This window comes from Filicampus tigris, chromosome 12 (genome assembly GCF_054856515.1).
Source record: "Filicampus tigris isolate MCC_2025a chromosome 12, RoL_Ftig_1.0, whole genome shotgun sequence".
In the NCBI taxonomy this organism is placed as follows: Eukaryota; Metazoa; Chordata; class Actinopteri; order Syngnathiformes; family Syngnathidae; genus Filicampus; species Filicampus tigris.
The window spans coordinates 880001-905000 of record NC_141228.1 but is presented as its reverse complement, the minus strand read 5'-3'; the positions used below and the strand labels follow the sequence as shown (position 1 = coordinate 905000).

Genomic DNA, 25000 nt, shown 5'->3' with positions numbered 1-25000 from the left:
TGTCAGTCAAGTGTTCTAATACATTCACCCATATAAGAAATTGGTGAATTTAAACAAATATTCTGTATTAACCACCAGCAGAGCTGGGCACTTGACCCTTTTTTGCAGGTCCGCCCAGCATCCTCCGTCCGCAACCAGGGTACTCTTCCGGCCTCGTCCCTCCGTCTTTCAAAAAAATTATCGTCCTCTGACCCTGTCCTTTTAAAGTGGTTCCGACCTTACATCTGCCCCCAACCAGCAAAAAAAAAAAAAAAAAGCAAGTGTCCGTGCATGACACTGCGAGAGAGATGCTAACGGCAGAGGTTTATTTAAAGCTCATTAGCTGGCTAAGAAGTGAGTGAGTCCAGAGTTGTAATGTAACTGCTTTATTTAACAGCGGTCATTGTTTATATGGAGCACCCTCAATTCGTGTGTGGATAAACAAATCGCGCAGGAGCAGTTTCGGTGCTGCTATGTTCAATTGAGTCTGGCGGCAATTGATTCAATTGAAGTCAATGTAGTTAGCATGGGCAGGGGCGGTTGCGTGCGGGGTGGTGCGGATGATGCATTTGGAGCGGTGGAATACGGAGCGAAGCACCAAAAACTCGACCATTCTTACATTCGGCGAGGCTAAACAAATGGACTTTCATCCCTCTTCACCTCGCAGCAGTCAATCAACATCGGCGAGTACTGCATCACACGCAGCGGCGGTGTTGAGGAGAGCGCAAAATTGACGAAAAGCTCATTGTCGTGGTTTATGGACATCCCGAGCTATAAGACACGACAGTTACAACTACTGGGCCAAGAAAAAAAGAGACCATGCAGGCTTGGAGAACAATGAGCAAGGACCTTGTTACACCTGTTATGTTTTGACTTTCTTTACAGCTGTTGAACTTTACCAAGACGGCAATACTGTTTGCATTAGCTTTAGCACAGTGTCGGCCACTTGATTGCGATTTCAAAACCTTTCTTTTGTTTTATCAGTCATTGTCTACTACCAAGCAAAGCCCCGCCCCTCTCCGATGTGCGCGTATGAAGCGGCTGCAGCATTCAGGTTTCAAATTTCCTGCGGTAAAACGCTAGCGCTCCTTCTTTTTCTTCGTTTCGTTCTACCTTTTCTTCTCACCTCCATGCAGACCAAAACGTGTGCAGTGCACAGCGTTCCCACCGGGGCGTTCCCAATGCAAGTAAGTACACGCAGTTGAATAACTAGTGGCGCGTTTGAAGTGTTCTGAGGCAATTTTTGGCATTTGCCCATTTCACAGAGTAGGTTGACATGAACTTTGGCCGCCTCGCGACCACGTCACACGCATGAGGGACTAATGGGGCGGACTAAGATGCACCTCCGCCCTTGCTGAGTCCGTCACTTTTTAAAACTTGTCGCCCCCAGTCCTCCGTCCCAAAAAACCTGGGACAGACTGCTAGATCTGACCACCAGGAAATAAGTCAAATTGTTGCTCCCATTTTTTCTTTTTACGTCAAACCCAATTGTTTTCATTATACTGTAGAGCAAACATTAAGGAATTGGCTAACTGATGTAGTTCTTTTGGAGGTGGAATGTAACATGCTGTACCTAACCCTAACCCCCATTGGGTGAATTGGATTTGTGTGTGTGTGTGTGTGTGTGTGTGTGTGTTCGTGTGTGTCTGCGTGCGTGCGTGCAAGCGTGCGTGCGTGCGTGAAGGTGGGTGTGTGTGTGTGGGCGTGTGTGCACTCGTGTGCACTTGGGTGTGTGGAGGTAGGAGGGTCAATAATGCTTCTCATATTTGAAATAACTGAAATGAATATTATTTCCCATCCAGCAAAATAAAAAATTAATCTCCTTTTATTTCAAGTGTCATAACGTACCGTTATCATCAGGGAAACACTCATCCACCATTGCCATGTACTTCCCTTCAGTAGTCGCAACATTGCCCCCTGTTGGCAGCAGCTTATGATGTGGAGGATTTCCTTTTAGAAAAGTCTAATACAAAAAACAGTAACAACATGTGAAATAATACATTTAATAAAACATTAGAAAAATATATATTTCATATTTTCAGGTTATTGTAATTGTATTTAAGTGACTGTGCTGACCTCGAGGCTCTCATGACACTCCAAGCAGTAGTTGGCTCTCACTACTACATATCTCTCCTTCCATTTTCTGCTGTCATCAAACAAAAACAGACTATCCTCATACAGCACCTCCCCAACCTCAGGAGACTCCTGTTAAGCATACAATTAACAAAGCACAAAAATATATTATTTGGCGAAATTGTATAATTTTTGCTCTTACGTATGATGACATATAAACAAATTGCTGCTTTAAATACATTTGAATATTAACAATCTATTGATTTTAGTTCATCTCTCTCTGATCTGATTTGTATTCAATAGGAAAAGAGTTATTTAGCTAAAACCACCTATCATTCATTTTCTGTACTGCTAGCTCTCATTTGGATTGCAGGTGAGCTGGATCATATCCCAGCTGAGTTGAGGTGGAAGGTGGGATATGCCTTGGACTGGTCTGCAACCACTCACAGGGCATATCTAGTCATATTCACACCTATAGACAATTTTGAGTCTTCAATTCACTTACCATGTATGTTTCTGAAATGTGAAAGGAAGTCATCGCAAGCATGGGGAGAAAAGTCAAACCCCACACAAGTCCTGAGCTCATATTCCAACCCAGGAAGCACTAGACTACTGGGGTGCAAGATAAAACCTTCCTTCAAATAAATGACATGATACAATGTGATCACCACAATGGCATTTGCCATTTACTGTATGATATACCATGGAGAAACCTGCATATTATAACGCCAAGCTGTCATGTTTTGGCTCTGTCTCCTTCGGCTGGGGAATTTGGGGGCGTGTCCTACTTTGCCGCACCTGTTGTGCGTTAGTGATCAAGGATTGCCACCATGACAAACCTTAGTTGGGTTATTCCTCCTTGCTCGCACTCATTGCCTCCAAGAGAAAAGATTTCCTAGACCTCCTAGCTTATGTATTTTGGTGAGTTTGATTCGTGTGTTTCTTCGTGTATAGCTTCTTTGGTTTATTTATGCTGACAGGTTTTTGTTTATTACTACCGTATTTTTCGCACTATAAGATGCAACTTTTTTCCTAGATTTTGAGCCCTGCTTCTTATGGTCCGATGCGGCTATTCTGTGGATATTTCTTCCACCGCTCGGGGCGCTCTAACCGGAATGACAGTACAATTCAATACAATACATTTCCCATTGATGGATGTGACTCCAGGTGGAGGAGTTCAACAGGAGAGGGCGCCATGCACTAGGTTATTGTATAAGGTGCTGTAATGCTTTCATTTGATGTTTTCCGAGAGGCTCCTGAAGTGCACATGAATGCGATTGGCTGATGTTACGTCTGTTCTGTTGCTTCGATGTGAAATGCTATTGTTGATTTAGCACGTCGTGTGTTAGATTGGGTGACTTTATTAACATAAAACAAGACAGGTGCACATGTAGAGTGTAGTAGAACGATAGATGGTGGAGTCTGGTGGACATTAGCTGACAAACTGGAATGGCAGTCGGCAGTGAAATGAAGATAAGTACTGTTTATTTTCTCTTGGTTCTCTTCTATCAGCAACGTTGCTGCAGTGTTAAAATGCACTGTCAGGAAATAATCTGCTCAGGTACGTACATGTACATTTACAGTACATAATCATTCTGTAAATGCAGTGAATATAAAAGTTTCTTTCCTTCTATAAATGTGCGGCTTATTTGAGTTTTTTTCCAAAATGTTCTAAAAAAATAGAGTGGGTGCGGATTATATAACGGTGCGGCTTACAGCCTAGAAAACACGGTAATTGGATTTTTTTTCTTGTTCCTTGTTTGACAAGTGATTTCGTATTTCCTCGTTTCCTCACATTTTAACGAGCATCTTTTGTTATTCATTTTTTCCTGGCAGTTTTTCGCCAGCGACTTCTGTTGAACTTTTTCGGTAGTTATAGTAAGTGTAAGAACATTTTTGTTGAATCAACTTTTGTTCTCTCTGTCTACATTTTTGGGATCCACCCTTGTTCCAGTTGTCACTGGAACGTGACACAAGCAGGCTAGCAATTCATGGAAAAAGTCAAGCCACAACAAGTGCAAATTTTAGGTCTAAACTTAGGCTTATTAGCATATAATTACATTTTAACAATAATAATAATAATAATAATGATAATAATAACGAGCTGCAAGCAGCTATAAAGGGCCCTCACAGCCCTGGCAACGTTGGGGTACTGGCACGTTGGGATGCTCGCACATCGGAATTCAATTATCGAAATTATCACGTGGATAAAGTCACAGCAGCTTTTGTAGTCAAGGTGAGTCCAAACTTTAAAGTAAATTCAAAATGGTGGACTTCCTCTTAGGTTTATTATATGGCACCAAGAGGCTTTTTTGTCTGTCTCTTTCTGTTTTATATACTCACAAATTTTCATACATGTTGGTGAAGCGTGAAACCGGGGCCATTTTTTAAACATTTTCTAGGGGCGGTAGCGAGCCATCTTGAAAGATTGCACATTTGAATAATTAATTATTGATTAATTTACCAGGCACCCATGCATGTGTGCAAAGTTTCATGAGATTTCGTGTATGTTTACATTTTCAAAATCAGCATTGTGTTATTGGCAAAATGCGTTACCATGGCAACACCTTTTTGCAAAAAATCTCAAACTTCGTGTTTTAACATCATGAAGGTCTAAACACTCTTCCGAGCAAAGATGACGGAGATCTGGCTAACCTGCCAGGAGAGAAACATGAAAGAATAAAACATGTACTTCATTTCGCCAGTAGGTGGCGCTCCCACTATGATGAAAAGTTAGTTCTTAGATGTCTTCAGGTGTAGATTCTCATCAAATGTGTGACATTTTGACACGATATTATCATGTGGATCGCATTACAGCTGCTTTTAAAGTCAATGTGATGCCGAATTGTAAAGTAAATTCAAAATGGTGGACTTCCTGTTAGGTTTAGCACATAGCTCCAAGAGACTTTTTTAGTAGGTGTTGACCTGTTAGCTATACCAACAAATTTTCGTAAATATAGGTGAAACGTACAACCGGGGCTGATTTTTTTTTTTTTTTTTTTTTTTCTAGGGGGCGCTAGCGAGCCATTTTTTAAACAATTATGACTTAAAACAACAAAAAAAGATGATTTCACCAGGCCTAATGGGTGTCCAATGTTTTGTGAGATTTCATGCATGCTTTCGCTGCTCAGGCCCTAATAATAATAATAATAATAATAATAATAATAATAATAATAATAATAATAATAATAATAATAATAATAACAATAATAATTTCTACAAAAACAATAGGGACCTCGCAGTGGTCGCTGCCCTAATAATAGAGACTGAAAACCCTGCTAAGATTAATCTAAAACTGAATGAATAACCAAACAATTACAGCATGCAAAACAATAGAAGTTTCAAAATTACATTAGTAAACAAAATGGAAATTAAGTGCAAGTAAAAATTAATCCCCATCCCATTATTCATAATTTGATATATTCATGTTCTGTTCTATGAAACGGCTACTCAGCACCCGGTGCCTTGGCAGTGCCAGGTCCTCTTCCCGGCACCTCGCCAACTACAGGCTCCAATGCCAGCTCCTCTGCAGTGTCAGGCCCCCTTCCCGGCACCTTAGCAAATGCAGACCCCGCCCTAGCTTCTCAGCACCACCAGACTCTGACTCTTCCCCAGCGCAAGATTTGCAACCTCCTTCCAATCCTGCTTCGGTGCAAGGTTTTCGGCTGCACTCTGACTCTGTTCCGGCAGCGCAACCTCTGCAGCTGCCCTTGAATTCTGCTACGATGGCACAGTGCAACCTCTGCGGCTGCCCTTGGATTCTGCTATGATGGTGCAAGGCCTTCAGCTGCCCTCTGATTCTGCTCTGGCAGCACAACCTCTGCAGCTGCTCTTGGATTCTGCTACTGCGGTGCAAGGCCTGAGGCTGCCTTCATTCCCTGTGTTGTCCCTGGATGCCCACTGGACTAGCCCCGCCAAGACCCTCTCGTCTGGCCTCCGGGCCGCCCACCAGACTGGTACCTGCCATGATCCACTCGTTTGGCCTCCGGGTCGCCCACCAGATTGGTCCTGCCAAGACTTTCTCGTCTGGCCTTCCTGTGTGGAGTTTGCACGTTCTCCCCGTGCCTGTGTGGGTTTTCTCCAGGTACTCCGGTTTCCTCTCACATTCCAAACCTTGCATAGTAGGTTGATTGTATACCCTAAATTGCCCCTAGGTGTGATTGTGAGTGTGAATGTTTGTTTGTCTCTCTGTGCCCTACGATTAGCTTCCAACCAATTCAAGGTGTACCCCGCCTACTGCCCAAAGACAACTGGGATAGGCTCCACACCGGTCTTTCCTCGCCTCCCACTGTGGTCACAGTGAAGCCAAGCGCTACATAATGCTTCGTCATATTTGCGCGTCTTTGCTTTCGGGTGACTTTCTTTTGAAACACTATCTTCGTTTCTCTCCGCCTTTCTTTTCATCCCTGTTAAAAATTTCTTCATGTTGTCTAAGAGTTTGTTTCCTGCGCGTCACATCGCCAGCTCGTTGCAAAACAAACCTACACCGTGGAGTTAATACTCGCTGCACACAATGGGCAATTAGAGCGCCACCGCCAACTGGTGGAGTGGATGTGCAATTACACATTATTGTAGTATGGCGGAAAAAAAGCATGTTCCCCAGGGTCACACGCGCACCCATCATCATCGCACCGTGCCCCCCCCAGGGGGTCCCGCCCCACTATTTGAGAAGTACTGCTCTAACTAAACCCCCTGTCAAGGCACAATGTGAGTCCCCCCTCTCGTTTTCAGGTGACAATAAAACGATGACCCACCTGCGACTCCCTGAGAACGCCAACCGGCCTCAACGCGCTCAAATGTCTAATGTAGTTAATAAGATAAGATAAGATAAGAATGCCTTTATTGATCCCACAGTGGGGAAATTTTCGTTGTTACAGTAGCAAAGATATAGGTCACACAGGGGCGGCGGCATAATGTGGCCATTAATGTATAACATTGACGGCAAACATTTAGAATCAAACCTATGTAGATATACGCAGTAACATGTGTATATACACATGTGTATACACACCAACCTACATCTACATAAAAAATATGAGGAACACTCATTTCGGCCTGTACATAGTACAGAGGAAAAAATACTCTAAGTGACAGTGCTGCAGTGCTGTAGTGAAATGTAAGGAACAGCATTGGATAAAAATAAAACTAGACTAACAGTAGTGGGGAATGTTGAGTATTGCACGGTATTACAGTAGTGGGGAATATTGGGTATTGCACGATACGAGCTCAGGTGCAGGACTGCACAATTGCACTAATGACCGCCAGTTTGTAGAGACTACACAATGTTCTTGTTAAAGAGTCTGACAGCAGCAGGCAAGAAGGAACGGCGGAATCTCTCCTTTGCACAGCGAGGGTGTAACAGTCTGTCACTGAAGGTGCTATGGAGTGCTGTTAGGGTGCCCTGGAGGGGGTGGTCCGGGTTGCCCAGCATTGATGACAGCTTGGCCAACATCCTCCTGTCCCCCACCGAGTCCACAGAGTCCAGGGAGCAGCCCAGGACAGAGCCGGCCCTCTTGACCAGTTTGTCCAGCCGCTTCTTGTCCCGGGCCGAGACGCCGCCTGCCCAGGTGACCACTCCCTGGAAGATGACCGATGCAACCACCGAGTCATAAAAGTTCCTGAGGAGTGTCTGCCTAGCCATACCTGTCAAACCAAGGCTATGCTTAATCTTACAAAAGTTATAATTTGCCCGTACATTTCTGCATATAATCTTCCACAGTATTTATCGCTCAGCGGGAGAGGTGGGGTAACCAGAATGGACATTTCCATATATAATATTACACAGTATTTATCGCTCAGCAGAGGTGTGCTAGTGAAAGTCGGCCGAAGTTTGCAGTCGGAATCGCTAACGGCTGCCCGTTTAAAATCAGAGGGGAACCGGCCTAGAGTGGAGGTAGCAACGAAGTTTGGCCGTACAGATTCGCGATGTATGGCATACATGTTTGCAAAGGTGTCTCCACCTGTACAAATTGCGTCAAAAGCGTACAACTTGATAGGTATGACTACCAGGGACTAACAAACAGCAGAGCTGGGCATCGCCTAACCGCCACCGCGTTCCGTCCTGCATATTTAATCGACCCACGTGGTCCCGGTCGGTCCAAGTCAGCCAAACAACAGAGAACGGACTTAACCTGTGCCACATCACAAACAGGTTCCACGGTTCCTAACACGCGGCTGAGTAAGGAAAAACAAAAAACTAAAACAGTTTTGTGTACCTTGCGGTCACACAAGACGCAATGACATGTACCCCATATTGTTTTTATTTCACCCATCATCAAGATGTGCACGTGTAGGTGGGGGTGTGTTTGTGTGTCTGCGTGTGTGTGTGTCTGTTGTTTTTGTTTGATATCTTTTCTTTGTTTGGTGGCATGTCTGCTCGTGTGGCGCCTGCGTGTGATCTGAAGATTACCAGAATGAGCACATTCCCAAAAACGTTCATCAGGCAGAACTTTCAGTTCATGTTTGTCCCAAATATAAACGAGCTCAATGAACTTTCGTTCAGGTACAACAGTGCACACCAAGAATAAGTATTTCATGTTGCTGGGGGAAAAGATCAGCCCTTTCACGATCATTTGGTTATCTTTCAATTCGACAAAGAGGAAAATTGCAAAAATACACAGACAGAAAAAATAGTACTGTGATGTGCATTACAACACACAGTATAGTATTCCATATTTATTATTATGTTCATATTTCTTTGTGAAATGTTGTACAACAAGAAACAATTACCTGTTCTCTTCTTTACAGTGAAAGCCAACACCAAACTTTTCTTTACAATAATATGCTGTATGGAAAAAAGACATTCTGATTGATTCTGTGTTTGTGGAATATGAATTAAGTAGTAAAATCCACCCGTTTTTGTCCAACAGGTGAGCCATGATTGGTTGGTACCTGAACCCTGTGCAACTGTGACATCGTTTTCAGTCGACAGTCGACAGTCGTTTTCAGGCGGCAAAATGGCCGCCCTCTGAAATGTCTAAAAACGGGTGGATTTCTCATATTCCACAAATGCAATATGAATCATAATGCCGTGTTTAGACAGAGGCACATAGAACATATTATTAAAAAGAAAATTTGGGGGTTGACGTCCACTTTAATTAATGATAATGCTGGCTACACAGAATCTAATCAAATTGGTTTTGATTCACTTCACTCATAATCATCCCATGAACAAGGATGTGGTGTACAACATTTGACCAAATGTGATCAGGGCTAATTGTTTTCTGTCTTTTTCTGAACTCTTCCTTGTCCCTTTCTCACTGTCCACTACCTTTCATATAAACTCCTCTGCTTCGCTGCATAATTCTGTCCATTGTACGTGGAAGGACCTCTGCCACCTGTGTACTCTGGAGTGGATTTTATCCTGCCTAATTGGTCTGATCACATCATTAGAAACTTGTGTGTTTAATTTGAAGTTATTGTGTGTAAAAGATGACAGTTGTGATAGAACTGTGGTCACTTTTTGTGACCGGTGTTTAAAATTTTGCATCACAAGTGTCACAGAGTGAAATACATTTAGTGACTTCGAATGTGTTTAAGATTTTGCAAAAATGAGAGTTGATTAACAACCGAACCTCTGTGTGTTTATGCCCATGGTGGACATCGAAGCAGGAAGCGCACGCTTGCTCTCTCTCTCTCTCTTTCACTCGCGAACAGAGTGATGCGTTCATGAACTGGGAAATATCCGCACTCAACACAAAAACGACATATGTGCCACTCATAGGCACATAACAATAAAACCCATAAATAGGTTTGTTGTAATATACTACGTTATAGTGCAAGAAAAAAAAAAAAGCTCTTCCTTTTTTTTGTTATGGGTGCATACCACATTTTGATTGTGTAGATCAATTTGCTACTTTTACATGATGCATAATAGTGAAGAAAAACCAAACCTTTTTGATGAAGTTTAAATTAACACAAAATTAAAAACCAATACAAGTGTTTATTTTCGTTTTCTTTAGCACAAAGTGTTTTCCCAATTTACTCCTCTGATTTCACTACCTTCCGTTAAAAAAAAGTCTTGGGCCCAAGAAGAGTGAAATATGTATACAAGTACTTCTTTTCGTAGTCATAGATAATTTCACTGTATTAGTGCAACTCTGCATAGTGTATAGTTTTGGTTCAATTTTAAAACGCACTAAAGAATTAAGGCAAAAAATTTTAAGGCCAGAGTATCGCCATCAATTTAAGTCGCTCCCTTATTTATAAACATGTCAGGAATGATGGCTGAAGTTGCAAAGTTTAATACAAGTTGAACTATCAAACTTCATGATTAGTTTGTACATAAAGAATTTAAGCTGTAAGCGAATGATGCTCATCATAAAAGCAGCAGCTTGCTGCTGCGATTTGCCGCAATTGATATATTATCCGATTAGTTGACTAATCGCGACTACTGTTAGTGATTAGTCGACCAGCAAAATAATCGTTTGTGGCAGCCCTAAATCAAACTGAACCAACTATAGACCACCCTGACATAGCTTTGTCATATTTGATCATTTTAAGAATGGCCAAACTGAATGACATTTTGAACATAGAAAGGGTTGCATACCCTTTGTTTTAGCAGATGTGTGATATTTTTTTTGTGCTGCTCCAGATCATCTTCCAGCTGAGAAAACCAGGCCACAGAGAACTGCTTCCTGTAGTATGGACTGAACTCCTCTAGCTCAGCCTCAGCTTGTTCTGAGGGGATAGAGACATAATGGTCACATGATTTTATATGCTTTTCATTCCTTTTTTTCTCTAAGATCATTAAGTAACAACTGGCTGGTAATTTATTGAGAAATGCACATTTCAGGAACTATTAAGAACACAAGAAAAATGAAGGAAAAAAAACATGGAAGCTCCGCTGTACAAATCATACTCTTGGCTAAAAAGATGACAAAGAATAGGAAAAAAAACATTTTGTTTATTCATGAAATCAGCCTCAGCCACAGTTTTTCTTGTCGTCAAGAAATGGGAACAGCATACTTTGATTAAAAGGTTGACTGGTGAGGGGAAAACATAAAATGCATGTGTGCTTGTCTAAAATGACCTCCAGTGCTTTAAAGTGGAAAGCAAAACCAAAGAGATATGGAATTAAATGGAACACTTTAATTTGAATGGTTGGAAGAATAGCCAGAATAGCAGAGACCCTGCCAGTAATGATCTCAAAAGGTGGCAAAGACGAGTGATGATATGTCATGCTGTCTCAACTCTCCTGCTTGACCAACAATTCATTTTGGAAGTCAAATCAGATAAGGAATTATTTGCATTGTTGCGATTCCAACTCAGTTTGGCTCATACAGAGCCTGCCATTACGAGAATTTAACATTGCGTTATAACGCAATACTTTGCAATATAATGTAATCATTATTGCAAAATTTCGCAATACTATTGCGTTATAATACAATACTATTGCGTTTTATTGCAACACTTTTGCGTTACAACGCAAGAAGTTTTCCATTTTTATTGGGTTATTTTGCAAAAAAAAAATAATTTGTGCAATGTTATTTTAGGAGGAGAGTGAAAGACTTCCACTTCCAGGTCGTAGCTTAAGTGTACGGCGGTGCTGGCATGAGCATGAATGACGATTTGGTGAGATTTCTACACTCTAGAGGATATACTTCACATGCAAAGGGTTAAAATATGTATGGGGCTCGTGGGGGGTAGGAATAAGGTCAATAGGAATTTTGTTTTGTTAACATTCAGTACATATCACGACTCTGCGAACAACTACAGCGCCCTGGCCGGAGAATTACTCAAGGCACTCCTGAAGTTGTCCAAAGAACAATCGCAGGACCCGTCATTATGACTAGCCAACGGCCGGCCACCCACTGAGGGCACCCAATGCAGAGGACCTGCGAACCACGGATCTCCGTCCAAGGGACATGTTCCCCTGGGACCATCAGTGGATCAGCTGATAGCTGAAAATCCTGAGTCCGACCAGCCACTCTCTAACAGAACTGTTCTGGTACTCCTGGTCGATCCAAACTCCTCTCCTAACTCGAGTGAATTCCAGCACACAAACGATGTTTAGCCATTCCAACAGCTCCTAGGCGAACTCACAACCCAAGGGTCAGCTCTTGAATTTTATCTGATTGTCACTCTAGAGCGAGTTTTGTCCTACAATGCCCTCATTGACACCGTTGCGGACATCGCTGTGATGTGAACGCTGTTCACTCACCATCAGTGCTTTCTCCTCGTTGAACGTGCAGTTAAATTTTGTGGCTATGCTCCAGTTGTCCATTTGGCTCATGCAGTTTGAGTACGCGGTCTACGTGTCTCCCATCGAATCAGTTCCACTGCTTATTGGTCAGGGTTTTCTTTTCCGATTTAAACCACACAATGACTACAAAACCCTCCAAATCTGGGCTCAAAGTGTAGCAGGCTCTGCCGATTCGGTCGCCTGACCCCACCCAAGCCCAGTGCTGCACTGTCAGTCAATTACAGCCACCTAACCCAGAAGCTTTTGACTTGAATTTGGGGCTGGACCCGGCGAACCTTAAATCGAAAGACCCCGAGCTGCCTCCAGAAAGTCACCTGCAAAATTACGACACATTTCTGTTCCATATTGACCCATCTCGAAAGGCACGTCCCCCATGTCCGTGGAGGTGTCAGACCTCAAGGTACCATTGAAGAAGACGCTGTGCTGGCCTTGTGGGCCAACAAATCAGAATCACATGCATGCGGCTCTTTGGCCGGTTTCATGTGGCTCCTAAAGCCCTTTACAAAAATTTGAATCTCTTAGCGCAGCACAACGTCAACATTGTGTGTGTGGTGAAGCGTGGGGAGTACGGAATGGTGTGGTTAAAGTTCCTTGCTCTTGTCCTGGTCTTGTTTCGCTGCAAAATAATGAGCCATTCTTCTTAAAATGTCATTTTACCCTGCAGTGTGGCATTTAAGAGCTTTACTTCCGGGTTCGTGTTACGCGGCCAATTGTGTGCCTGTATTCAAAATTCAAGCACCCGATTGGCTGCATAACCCACATGACAATGTGACACGAAGAAATACACTGATTTCATATTTATCAAACTAAAATGGCAACAGCAGATTCACAACTCATTTTACTTGAACATCCAAAACGTAAAAGTGCTGTTTGGAAGTACTTGGGGCACGACGCTGACGAGTCGGGAATGCCAACAAACTGAGACTGGACGGTCTGCAAGCATTGCTACAAGGCAGTCGCCACCAAGTCAAGTCAAATTTGGCCAAACGTGAAAGATAGACTCCCCAACTATTTTTACATTCATTGTGGCACTTTTGGCAAAGCTTGTCTCCGTTTTACACGTAATATGTTGTACTGTTCAGACAGACAGAGACAAGCCCACACGGATAAATTTAAAGTTCCATTACACATGGTCTGATAAAGCAGTACATCCACAAATAAAGCTTGCTCCACAAATAGAGTTCCAATTTGTTACAGTTACACAGTGCAGCCATTCAATCCCAGGAATTTATTCATATTTTTTCAAACGTTAAGATAAAAGAGGGTCTAAAAATGTCTGGCAGTGAATGAGTTCATGTTTACAAAAATGTAAGACAATAAAATAGCATTTGTTTGCACTGTTAAAAACATATCTTGATTGCTGAATTGATGAGTGTAACCTATTTAGAAATTGGACCTCAAAAGATTTAATATTAAGGTGGGGGTTTTTTCCCACAGTGGTATCAAAATCGGTATCGAGTAGCGAGTAATTTTTGCTAGTATCTAATCGAGGTTAAACATTTAGTATCGTGACAACACTATTTCACACATACACACACCGTCTTTGAACTGTTTGTTGCGATGCTACATGTTCCCCCCACCCTTTAGAGTAGCAGTTTATATGTATACAATTAGGGACCACCCAAGAAAATAAAAAGAAAGGAGGCAGAGGGGCTGGCCAGAGCATTGTGAGGAATTGTAATTGTACAGTTCCCTTCATTCTCCTCGCGAGTAAAATGATAATATTGTGTTGAGTGTCTTTTCTCCTCATTGTGTGTGTTGTTTATTGTCTTCAGTGGTGTGAACCTGACAGTAGGCTATGTGAGTACATTTTGAGAGGTTGGCCAAACATTCTAGTTAAAGACTTTATACCCTATAAACAGAGACAACATGAATTGAGTGTAGCGGACTGATATGTAATGTCAGGATTAATCCATCCATCCATTATCTGTACCGCTTCTCCTCACAAGGGTCGCGGGGCGTGCTGGAGCCTATCCCAGCTGTCTTTGGGCAGTAGGCGGGGGACACCCTGAACTGGTTGCCAGCCAATCGCAGGGCACACAGAGACAAACATCCGCACTCACAATCACACCTAGGGCCAATTTAGAGTATCCAATCAACTTACCATGCATGTTTTTGGAATGTGGGAGGAAACCGGAGTGCCCGGAGAAAACCCACGCAGGCACGGGGATAACATGCAAACTCCACACAGGGAGGCCGGAGCCGGGATCGAACCCGCGACCTCTGAACTGTGAGGCGGACGTGCTAACCAGTCGACCACCGTGCCGCCCTGTCAGGATTAATGTTCACCTTTTATGTTGAATATAGTTTTAGGAGATTCCATGATTGAACAGTTACATCAGTCACATCCCGGGATGAGCCGCATGAAAGGACTGGCAAGAGGATATATGTGGTGGCCTCAAATGGACAATGATGTGGAAAATACAGTAAAATCATGCACTACATGCGAACAACACAGAAAGGCACCTGCTTGTGCACCACTTCACCCCTGGAAGTGGCCAGAGAAGCCGTGGAGGAGACTTCACATTGATTATGCAGGTCCATTTATGGGAAGAAACGTCTTCAGTTGTTGTGGATGCGCACTCTAAGTTGATTGATGTTTGGCCGGTCAACTCAGCAACATCAGCAGCAACAGTGAACTGAGAAACAGCTTCAGTACACATGGTAGCAGGAGCGGAGCCAGAACGTGGCTAATGGGGGGGCCTGGAAAAATCAGGGTGGGCCTGAATATTTCCAATATCCCACCCAGATGTCCTGGGCCCCCTGGCTTCATATCTAAAGCCAACAGTCTCAAACTTGCGTTTTAAAATGGACAGTGATCTTAAATTGGACCAGCAAATCAGCGCTGTTGTAAAGTCGAGCTTCTTTCACCTTAGACAGCTGGCTAAGGTAAAATCCCTCCTTTCCCATCAGCACTTAGAAACAGTCATCCATGCCTTTGTTACATCTCGGCTAGATTACTGCAATGCACTTTATTTCGGAGTCAGCCAGTCTTCCCTCAAACGTCTCCAGTTGGTCCAAAATTCTGCTGCCCGCCTACTAACTGGAGCTCGGAGGATGGAGCACATAACACCAATTCTGGCCTCCCTTCACTGGCTCCCAATGCATTTTAGGGTTCAATTCAAGATTCTCTTATGTGTCTATAAGTCATTAAATGGCCTGGCCCCGGCGTACTTCTCTGAGCTCCTCTACTCCTACGCACCTTCCCGCAGCCTCAGGTCTGCGGACCAGGCGCTGCTCGAGGTGCCGATGACCAAGATGAGCCTCAGAGGGGATCGAGCCTTTTCAACTGCTGGTCCTTCCCTCTGGAATGACCTCCCATTGGTTGTTAGGCAAGCCACCTCTCTGTCCATTTTTAAAACCCGGTTAAAGAGACATTTCTTTTCTCTGACTTTTGATCAGACCTGAAATTTTCGGCTCTTTTCCGGTGTCAATTGCATATAGTGTTTTATGTCAATTTATTGGTATCATTGTTTATATTTTATTTTTTATTTATATATTATTTATGTCTATATTTATTAATACATGTATCACAGCCTTTTATTGTGTTTGTTCTATTTATTGTATTGTTTGTAAAGTGCTTTCTTACAGCTCTAGCTGTTATAAAATGCGCTATATAAATAAAATTGTATTGTATTGTATTATTATATTGTATTATATTGACAAACCGAATAATGTGAAGTTCAGATCTTCCTTAGACAACCACAATTATGCCATTCTTAATATTCAATAAAATACAAAAAAAAACAAATAGTTTCATCCATCCATCCATCCATTATCGATACCGCTTATCCTCACAAGCGTCGCGGGGCGTGCTGGGGCCCACCCCAGCCGTCCTCGGACAGCAGGCGGGGGACACCCCGAATTGTCTGCCAGCCAATCGCAGGGCACAGAAAGACAAACATCTGCACTCACAATCACACCTAGGGGCAATTTAGAGAGTCCAATCAACTTACCATGCATGTTTTTGGAATGTGGGAGGAAACCGGAGTATCCGGAGAAAACCAACGCAGGCACGGGGAGAACATGCAAACTCCACACAGGCAGGCCGGAGCCGGGATCGAACCCACGACCTCTGAACTGTGAGGCGGACGTGCTAACCAGTCGACCACCGTGCTGCCAAATAGTTTCATAATTTACTAAAAATGTAAAAGTCTATATTTTTCCATGAATCTCATTGGGTGGGCAATCTGTCAATCTGGGTGGGCCTGTGCACACCCAGGCCCACCATGGCTCCGCTCTGCCCCTGCATGGCAGGCTATTCCAGAAATGATTGCGTCCGATAATTCCCAGTGTTTTGCGACCGAACAAACCAAGTAGTTTAAGACATGAAATGGAATCACACCGTTCCAGTAGCGTTCCATCCACAGAGAGAGCCATACAAACTTTCATTCATTCATTCATTCATTAGCCTTACCGCTTATCCTCACAAGGGTCGCGGGGCGTGCTGGAGCCTATCCCAGCTGTCTTTGGGCAGTAGGCGGGGGACACCCTGAATTGGTTGCCAGCCAATCGCAGGGCACACAGAGACAAACATTCGCACTCACAATCACACCTAGGGACAATTTAGACAGTCCAATCAACTTACCATGCATGTTTTTGGAATGTGGGAGGAAACCGGAGTACCCAGAGAAAACCACAGTCCAATCAACTTAACATGCATGTTTTTGGAATGTGGGAGGAAACCGGAGTACCCAGAGAAAACCAACGCAGGCACAGGGAGAACATGCAGACTCCACACAGGGAGGCCGGGGCCGGGATCGAACCCACGACCTCTGAACTGTGAGGCGGACGTGCTAACCAGTCGACCACCGTGCCGCCAAATAGTTTCATAATTTACTAAAAATGTAAAAGTCTATATTTTTCCATGAATCTCATTGGGTGGGCAATCTGTCAATCTGGGTGGGCCTGTGCACACCCAGGCCCACCCATGACTCCGCTCCGCCCCTGCATGGCAGGCTATTCCAGAAATGATTGCGTCCGATAATTCCCAGTGTTTTGCGACTGAACAAACCAAGGAGTTTAAGACATGAAATGGAATCACACCGTTCCAGTAGCGTTCCATCCACGGAGAGAGCCATACAAACTTTCATTCATTCATTCATTCATTCATTATCCTTACCGCTTATCCTCACAAGGGTCGCGGGGCGTGCTGGAGCCTATCCCAGCTGTCTTTGGGCAGTAGGCGGGGGACACCCTGAATTGGTTGCCAGCCAATCGCAGGGCACACAGAGACAAACATTCGCACTCACAATCACACCTAGGGGCAATTTAGACAGTCCAATCAACTTACCATGCATGTTTTTGGAATGTGGGAGGAAACCGGAGTACCCGGAGGAAACCCACGCAGGCACGGGGAGAACATGCAAACTCCACACAGGGAGGCCGGAGCCAGGATCGAACCCACGACCTCTGAACTGTGAGGCGGACGTGCTAACCAGTCAACCACCGTGCCGCCTACAAACTTTCAAAGAACTAAAAAAAAAGTCACACTCTGGAGACAAAACTGAACAGAGCTTTGTTTAGTTACCGCATCACTCCACTATCACCAACTGGACTGTCACCAGCTGAAATGATGATGGGAAGGAAGTTGAGGTTTCAGAGCTGGGCATTCCGTCCCAGGGATGGAACGGTCCATCCGGTTGCTGGCAGCTAAAGCTATCTTAGTTAAACTGTTGTAAACAATTCAATCCACTCAAGATACTCCCAGCCACTAAGTAGATGTGCATCGGAAATTAGCCAGCTAATGAGCTTCAAATAATGTCATACACGGACGCTTTTTCTTCTTTTTTTTGGCGGGGCGTCAGCAGCGGGGGGTGGGGGTATACCGATGGAATGTAAGGTTGGAAGCGCTTTAAAAGGATGAGGACGGACAGGGTCGGATGACGATAGTTTTTATGAATAAGGACAGAGGGACGAGGACGGAAGGGCACCCAGGTCATGGATAGAGGACGGACCGGCAAAAAAAAAGTAAAGTGCCCGCCCATGAAGTGTACACTTGATCTCATACACCCTGATTTGAAACGAGTGGCAGAAAAACAAGCTTCAAAAAGCTTATCATGACAGACATGCCAAGGAACGCGGACTATACAAAAAATTATGGTGCCGGACCAAAACGGATACCCGGACTCATAAAGGAAACCACAGGACCGACTTTGTGAAGTAAAATATATGTTAAAGTCACAAAAGAAGGAGATGTGAGAGTTTGGCTTAACTCACCTTTTATGTTGAATAGTCTTAGGTTGGCGACTGTTAAACATGTTTACATATGCATAAATGATAAGTTGAACTGATAATGGTGGTTGTTTATGTTTTGCTGAAGTAGATGAAAACTACAGAGAACAGTTCAGATTTTAAAAAGGAGGGATGTTATATTGTGACTCAACTGATACACAGCTAGGTACCAATAGAGGGTGCTAGTGGGTTGCAAATGAACTGCACATCGGACCTGTTGTAAATGTTGAATCACCTGCATTAAAATCAATTTCCAACGAAGCTGACGTGCGTGCAAATATGTATTACCATAATATCTCAAGATATTACGCAAATAATGATAAAGTCTAGATTGTTATTGCATATTACAAGTGTGCTGTTCCAGAGTTTAGATTAACATTGTTGATATTGATAATGACATAAAGGCAAGCAAGCAGATAGACTGACACATTATCTCGATATCATCCCTAATCCCCAATCTAATAAAGACAATTTAAAAAGGAGGATTCTCACGTTTCAATATTTGGACACGTCCACTGACAGAGAGGGAAACAAAACGGTAAAAAGGTCAAGCGACTTTTGTCTAAAATCTCTTTCCTCTCTAATTTAACCCTAGCATACAATCAAACCAAAAGTGTAAGGACCGACGAACAGTAACTAATCTGGAATTGGCAACAAAATCAGGATTAATGTTCAGACGTTGGCGTCAGGCGACGCTTGACAGGGAGAGGATAAAACTGCTGACGGAAAACCAGACTAACTGGTTGCCAGAACAAAATGACAGCGATGATTCGGATCACTGAAACTAGTGAGGGAAATGTCCTTCAACTTTAGATAAATTCACGTGATAACGAGTATTCTCAGCCAAATGGGCCCCAGACATTGGCAGATAAATTCACACAGTGTATTCTAATAAATCGTGTCGGTGATTATTAATCAACATAATCTTAACACGCACCCAGCCAAAAAAAAAAAAAAAAGAGAACGGGAAAAAAAAACATCAGCGACAGTTTCGTGTGAGCGATAAACAAAGACTGAACTTTTTTCTTACCTGTTATATAGTTACACTTTGCCTCGTCCAACAGACTGGATGCGGAGATGCCCATGGTTCTGCAGCCGACAGAGTACTTCTGGATCTCACGAGCGAGTAAAGTTGGACGGATCGACGTTCGAGGTTTAATATTCGCTCTTTCCGTCTGAGTTAGGGACCGTCCACAAATGTCCTATAACTAGGGTGACCATTATATATATATATATATATATATATATATATATATATATATATATATATACACACACGGTGAGTATCCCAGTCTAGCTAATGTCCCTGCCCAAGATGGCCGCCGCACTGGGGAGACCAAGGGGCAATAACACCGATCCACTTGAAATAAATGGTGAAATGGTGTGGCTTTTTTAAGGGTGAATGAGTTGAATGTGTGGAAAGTAGGAATTTTGGGGTGGTTGAAAAGCTGAATGTGAGCTGAATGAGTTGAATGACTTGAATTTGTGGAATTTGGAATGCTGTAAATGTGAAAAGTTAAATGTGCCATTGGAAATGAATGGTGAATAGTTGAATTTTTGTGGGTTTTTTAAATGTGAATGAGTTGGATGTGTGGGAATTAGGAATTTTGGGGGTATTGAAAAGCTGAATGTGAGCTGAATGAGTTGAATGACTTGAATTTGTGGAAATTGGGAAGGTGTAAATGTGAAAAGTCTCTTGTTCCAATGGAAATGAATGGTGAATAGTTGAATTTTTGTGTGGGGGTTTTAAGTGTGAATGAGTGGAATGTGTGGGAAGTACGAATTTTGAGGGTGTTGAAAAGATGAATGTGAGTTGAATGAATTGAATGACTTGAATTTGTGGAAATTGGGAAGGTGTAAATGTGAAAAGTCTCTTGTTCCAATGGACATGAATGGTTAATAGTGGAATTTTTGTGGGTTTTTAAGGGTGAATGAGTTGGATGTGTGGGAATTAGGAATTTTGGGGGTGTTGAAAAGCTAAATGTGAGCTGAATGAGTTGAATGACTTGAATTTGTGGAATTTGGAATGCTGTAAATGTGAAAAGTCAAATGTGCCATTGGAAATGAATTGTGAATAGTTGAATTTTTGTGTTTTTTTTTAAGGGTGAATGACTTGAATGTGTGGGAACTAGTAATTTTGGGGGTGTTCAAAAGTTGAATGAGTTGAATGACTTGAATTTGTGGAATTTGGAATTCTATAGGCGGCACGGTGGTCGACTGGTCAGCACGTCCGCCTCACAGTTCAGAGGTCGTGGGTTCGACCTCCCTGTGTGGAGTTTGCATGTTCTCCCCGTGCCTGCGTGCGTTTTCTCCGGGTACTCCGGTTTCCTCCCACATTCCAAAAACATGCATGGTAAGTTGATTGGACTCTCTAAATTGCCCCTAAGTGTGATTGTGAGTGCGGATGTGTGTCTTTTTGTGCCCTGCGATTGGCTGGCAACCAATTCAGGGTGTCCCCTGCCTACTGCCCAAAGACAGCTGGGATAGGCTCCAGCACGCCCCGCGACCTTGTGAGGAGAAGCGGTATAAATAATGGATGGATGGATGGATGGAATTCTGTAAATGTGGAAAGTTAAATGTCCATCCATCCATTATCTGTACCGCTTCTCCTCACAAGGGTCGCGGGGCGTGCTGGAGCCTATCCCAGCTGTCTTTGGGCAGTAGGCGGGGGACACCCTGAACTGGTTGCCAGCCAATCGCAGGGCACACAGAGACAAACATCCGCACTCACAATCACACCTAGGGGCAATTTAGAGTATCCAATCAACTTACCATGCATGTTTTTGGAATGTGGGAGGAAACCGGAGTGCCCGGAGAAAACCCACGCAGGCACGGGGAGAACATGCAAACTCCACACAGGGAGGCCGGAGCCGGGATCGAACCCACGACCTCTGAACTGTGAGGCGGACGTGCTAACCAGTCGACCACCGTGCCGCCGAAAGTTAAATGTGCCATTGGAAATTAATTGTGAATAGTTGAATTTTTGTGGTTTTTTTAAGGGTGAATGACTTCAATGTGTGGGAAGTAGGAATTTGGGGTGTGTTGAAAAGTTGAATGTGATCTGAATGAGTTGAATGACTTGAATTTGTGGAAATTGGAATGGTATAAATGTGAAAAGTTGAACGTGCCAATGGAAATGAATGGTGAATAATTGAATTTTTTGTGTGTTTTTTTAAGGGTGAATGAGTTGATTGTGTGGGAAATAGGAATTTGGAGTGTGTTGAAAAGCTTGACCAATATGAGTCGAATGAGATGAATGTTGTGAATTTCAAATTGAAATGATGTAAATGTGAATTTGTTGAATATGGCGATGGGAATGAATGGCGGAATTTTGTGGGGGTTTTATGGGTGAATAAGTTGACATTTTGGGAAGTAGGAATTGTGGGTGTGTTGAATAGCTTTTCCAATGTGAGTTGAATGAGTTGAATCTTGTGAATTTGAAATTGGAATGGTGGAAATGGGAAATGTTGAAAGCACCATTGTAAATGAATGGGTTTTTGGGGGGGGGGAATGGGAAATATTAGGGAAACGGTAAATTTGGGGAACGTAAAAAAAAATTCTACCCCGGAAGGCATGAATTTTCTGAATGTTTTGAAACTTGAATGAAGTGAAAAATGTGGAAGGAGTCGCACCCCAAAAAAGTGGAGTGGAATAATGATAATAAACTGTAGGTATAACATATGTGTGAAGGCCTTCACCTTCACACAATTAGTTGTGTTGCACCCGGTGTCTGCACAACGACGGTGAGAGTGAGAACTTTCCGGGAAAGCAGCAGTTAAGATACAGAAACAGATGTCGCATGTTACCGTTTGTGGGTACATAAAGAAAAAGAACCAGTTACGTTAGCTGCAAGCACCAACACAATTTGACTGGGATGAAATAGCTAACGTTATCCCCATAATGCACAAAGCTGGAACACAACACTGTCATTTTGACTGCAACCCGCTGCTTCGAGAAATGAAACTTTTTTTTGCACGTTAATAATACGTCCCACATAACAGCAACTTCAATAAAACCGGGTCATATTAGTTGAATTAGATTAACTTAGATGAACTTAATTACGATCCTCTAGCTTTTTGCTTTCTGTTGTTCCAGCAGCACCTGGGTGACGTTGCTTCAGGTGGTCGTTCATCACTCGGCTTTACAAAGGATACAGACGACCTACTCGTCGACGCTGTGTTGTGCGCGCCGACGTATTTAGTCATCGGTGACGTCGACTATGTCGACGAGCCGCGACAGCTCTATTCCAGATCGCAATACAATTAAATGCATCGTCTAGTCATCTAGGTCCCTTTGTTGTAGCAGGTAAATCCATTGTTGTTGCTGGATTTTTTAAGCGACGCCGCCCGACTTGGAATACAACTGTACATTTTCAAAACAATGTTGTGTCCGCGAGTACAAAGTCCAACTGCGTGCAGCACTCACGGATGACGTGAGCGCATCAAGGTCAAGTTCATGCACTTCTTCTGGCGTCTTGTTGAAGAACCTTGCTCGAATTCACCTTTCTCTCTCTTTCTTCTCTCTCGCTCCAGAAATACGCCATAGCAAACCTCGTGTGTAATGGTTTGGTGGTATGCTTTTAATTTGAAGGCCGGGAATAGGAGTAGAAGGGTAGTGTGGAAAATAAATAAGTAGCTTGCTGAATCCTAACGTACTTTGTGCTGCATGGAGGGGAGAAGAAGAATGAGACGAAGAAGAACATGGGCTGGCGTTTGACCGCGGAAAATTTGAAACCAGAATGCCGCAGCTGCTTCATCGCTCACATCGGAGAGGGGAGCTTTTGCTTGATAGAAGACAAGCCTGGCAAAACAAAAAAGGTTTCTACATCGCAATCAAGTGGCCGCCACTCCCCTGCGTGCAGACTGTGTGTAGTGCCTAACTTATACGTTCCCACCCAGAGCTCGCAATGGACGTAAGTACAAGCAGTTGGGTAACTAATAGTGGCGCGTTTGAAGTGTGTTTGAAGCATGTTTGAAGCGTGTCCACAGCGGGTTTGAATAGTAAATTAGCCAGCTAATGATCTTTTAATAAACCTCTGCCGTTAGCATGTCTCCCGCTGTGGCGTCTTGCACGGATGCTTTTTAAAATTTTTATTCTTTGGGCCGGAACGGGCGGCACGGTGGTCGACTGGTTAGCATATCCACCTCACAGTTCAGAGGTCTGAGGACTGTATGGAGTTTGCATGTTCTCCCCGTGCCTGTGTGGGTTTTCTCCAGGTACTCCGGTTTCCCCCCACATTCCAAAACCATGCTTCGTAGGTTAATTGGACATCCTAAATTGCCCCTAGGTGTGATTGTGAGTGCAGATGTTTGTCTCTGTGTGCCCTGCGATTGGCTGGCAACCAATTCAGGGTGTCCCCTGCCTACTGCCCGTAGACAGCTGGGATAGGCACCAGCACGCCCCACGACCCTTGTGAGGATAAGCGGTATCGATAATGGATGAATGGAGTTGGAGAGATTGGGACAGCCACCTCCCAATAGGAAGTGACATATAAAAGATGACTTTTTATACATTCATTTTAATATTATCTCAATTAATGCCTTGTGGTAAAATAGATCATAACAAGATATTAAAAAATATGCAAGGTCTGAACACTTCATTGTTTAAAATTTGATTTTCATTGTGGGACAGCAATTACAACCAATTTGGCATGTGTATGTGTATATATATATATATATATATATATATATATATATATATATATATATATATATATATATACATATATATATATACATATATATATATATACATATATATATATATATATATATATATATATATATATATATATATATATATATATATATGTATATATATATATATGTATATATATATATATATATATATATATATGTATATATATATATATGTATATATATATATATATATATATATATATATATATATATATATATATATATCCCCACACTTGCATCGTTGTGCCGCTCTATTGTGAGCGTCGAGAATGCGGGTGTGTAGCGTGTCCCAATTTTCAGAAGTGCTCCATCACCGCACCCCTTTTGAGCCCTTGTTCCACACTTCAGCTGAGCCCGCACCACGGCCTCTCAGTCGAAGCACATTACTCACAATTCATTGTGGATTTGACCAAAATAGCGGGAAACTGAAGACATTCTTCGGAATGCCTGTGCCGAAAAGTATTACTTAATGAAACAGTTGTATATGTGTATTAATTCACAATTGATGTTTTAAAGTCATATACGTATTTCGTCCGAGTGAAGCTGCTGTACATGGCAACCCATTGCGCATGCGCTGCATATAATGCAGGAGCCGCAAATAGTGCAAATAATGGAGCCATAGCTCCCATCGACTGAAAGACCGAGCCCGAATTTTTACTTTACTGAAATTTTAATATATTTTCAAACAGCTAAATTGCTAAAGTAACAACTCGTGCCGCCAGGGTTGGTGACGCAGGGGCGTAAATTGATGACGTCACACGTCCTGTCCCAATTCTGCAAATCTTGTACACTTGTAACCTGCTCTCTTCAA

The 25000-nt window shown here is 42.9% G+C and overlaps 2 protein-coding genes and 1 long non-coding RNA gene across 11 annotated transcripts in view; 2 read left to right on the top strand and 1 right to left on the bottom strand.

The window, feature by feature from the left end:
• The window catches only part of niban1a (niban apoptosis regulator 1a), an 83423-nt gene extending 63763 nt beyond the window's left edge, over nt 1-19660 (bottom strand). The window contains exons 1-4 of one of the 5 annotated variants that reach the window (XM_086048136.1): nt 19521-19660; nt 10601-10731; nt 2056-2184; nt 1828-1942 (exon numbers count right to left, since the gene is read on the bottom strand). In XM_086048136.1, coding sequence (XP_085904262.1) covers nt 1828-1942; nt 2056-2184; nt 10601-10731; nt 19521-19575 — 430 coding nt within the window. In that variant the 5' untranslated portion in view covers nt 19576-19660. Of the gene's footprint in view, nt 1-1827; nt 1943-2055; nt 2185-2557; nt 6206-10600; nt 10909-19520 lie in introns of those variants that run through there. The other 4 variants (XM_086048134.1, XM_086048138.1, XM_086048137.1 and 1 more) reach the window with 4 other exon arrangements.
• Nucleotides 2993-9620, top strand: LOC147138012 (uncharacterized). Its single transcript, XR_015089085.1, has 2 exons — nt 2993-3613; nt 5507-9620. It is a non-coding gene; the product is annotated as an uncharacterized LOC147138012 (long non-coding RNA).
• Nucleotides 19661-24820: 5160 nt separating the features above from the next.
• The window catches only part of orc1 (origin recognition complex, subunit 1), a 107908-nt gene continuing 107728 nt past the window's right edge, over nt 24821-25000 (top strand). Inside the window, exon 1 of one of the 5 annotated variants that reach the window (XM_086048153.1) lies at nt 24821-25000. This exon is cut by the window's right edge and continues 11 nt beyond it. In XM_086048153.1, the coding sequence (XP_085904279.1) occupies nt 24938-25000 (63 nt within the window). In that variant the 5' untranslated portion in view covers nt 24821-24937. The other 4 variants (XM_086048157.1, XM_086048150.1, XM_086048149.1 and 1 more) reach the window with 4 other exon arrangements.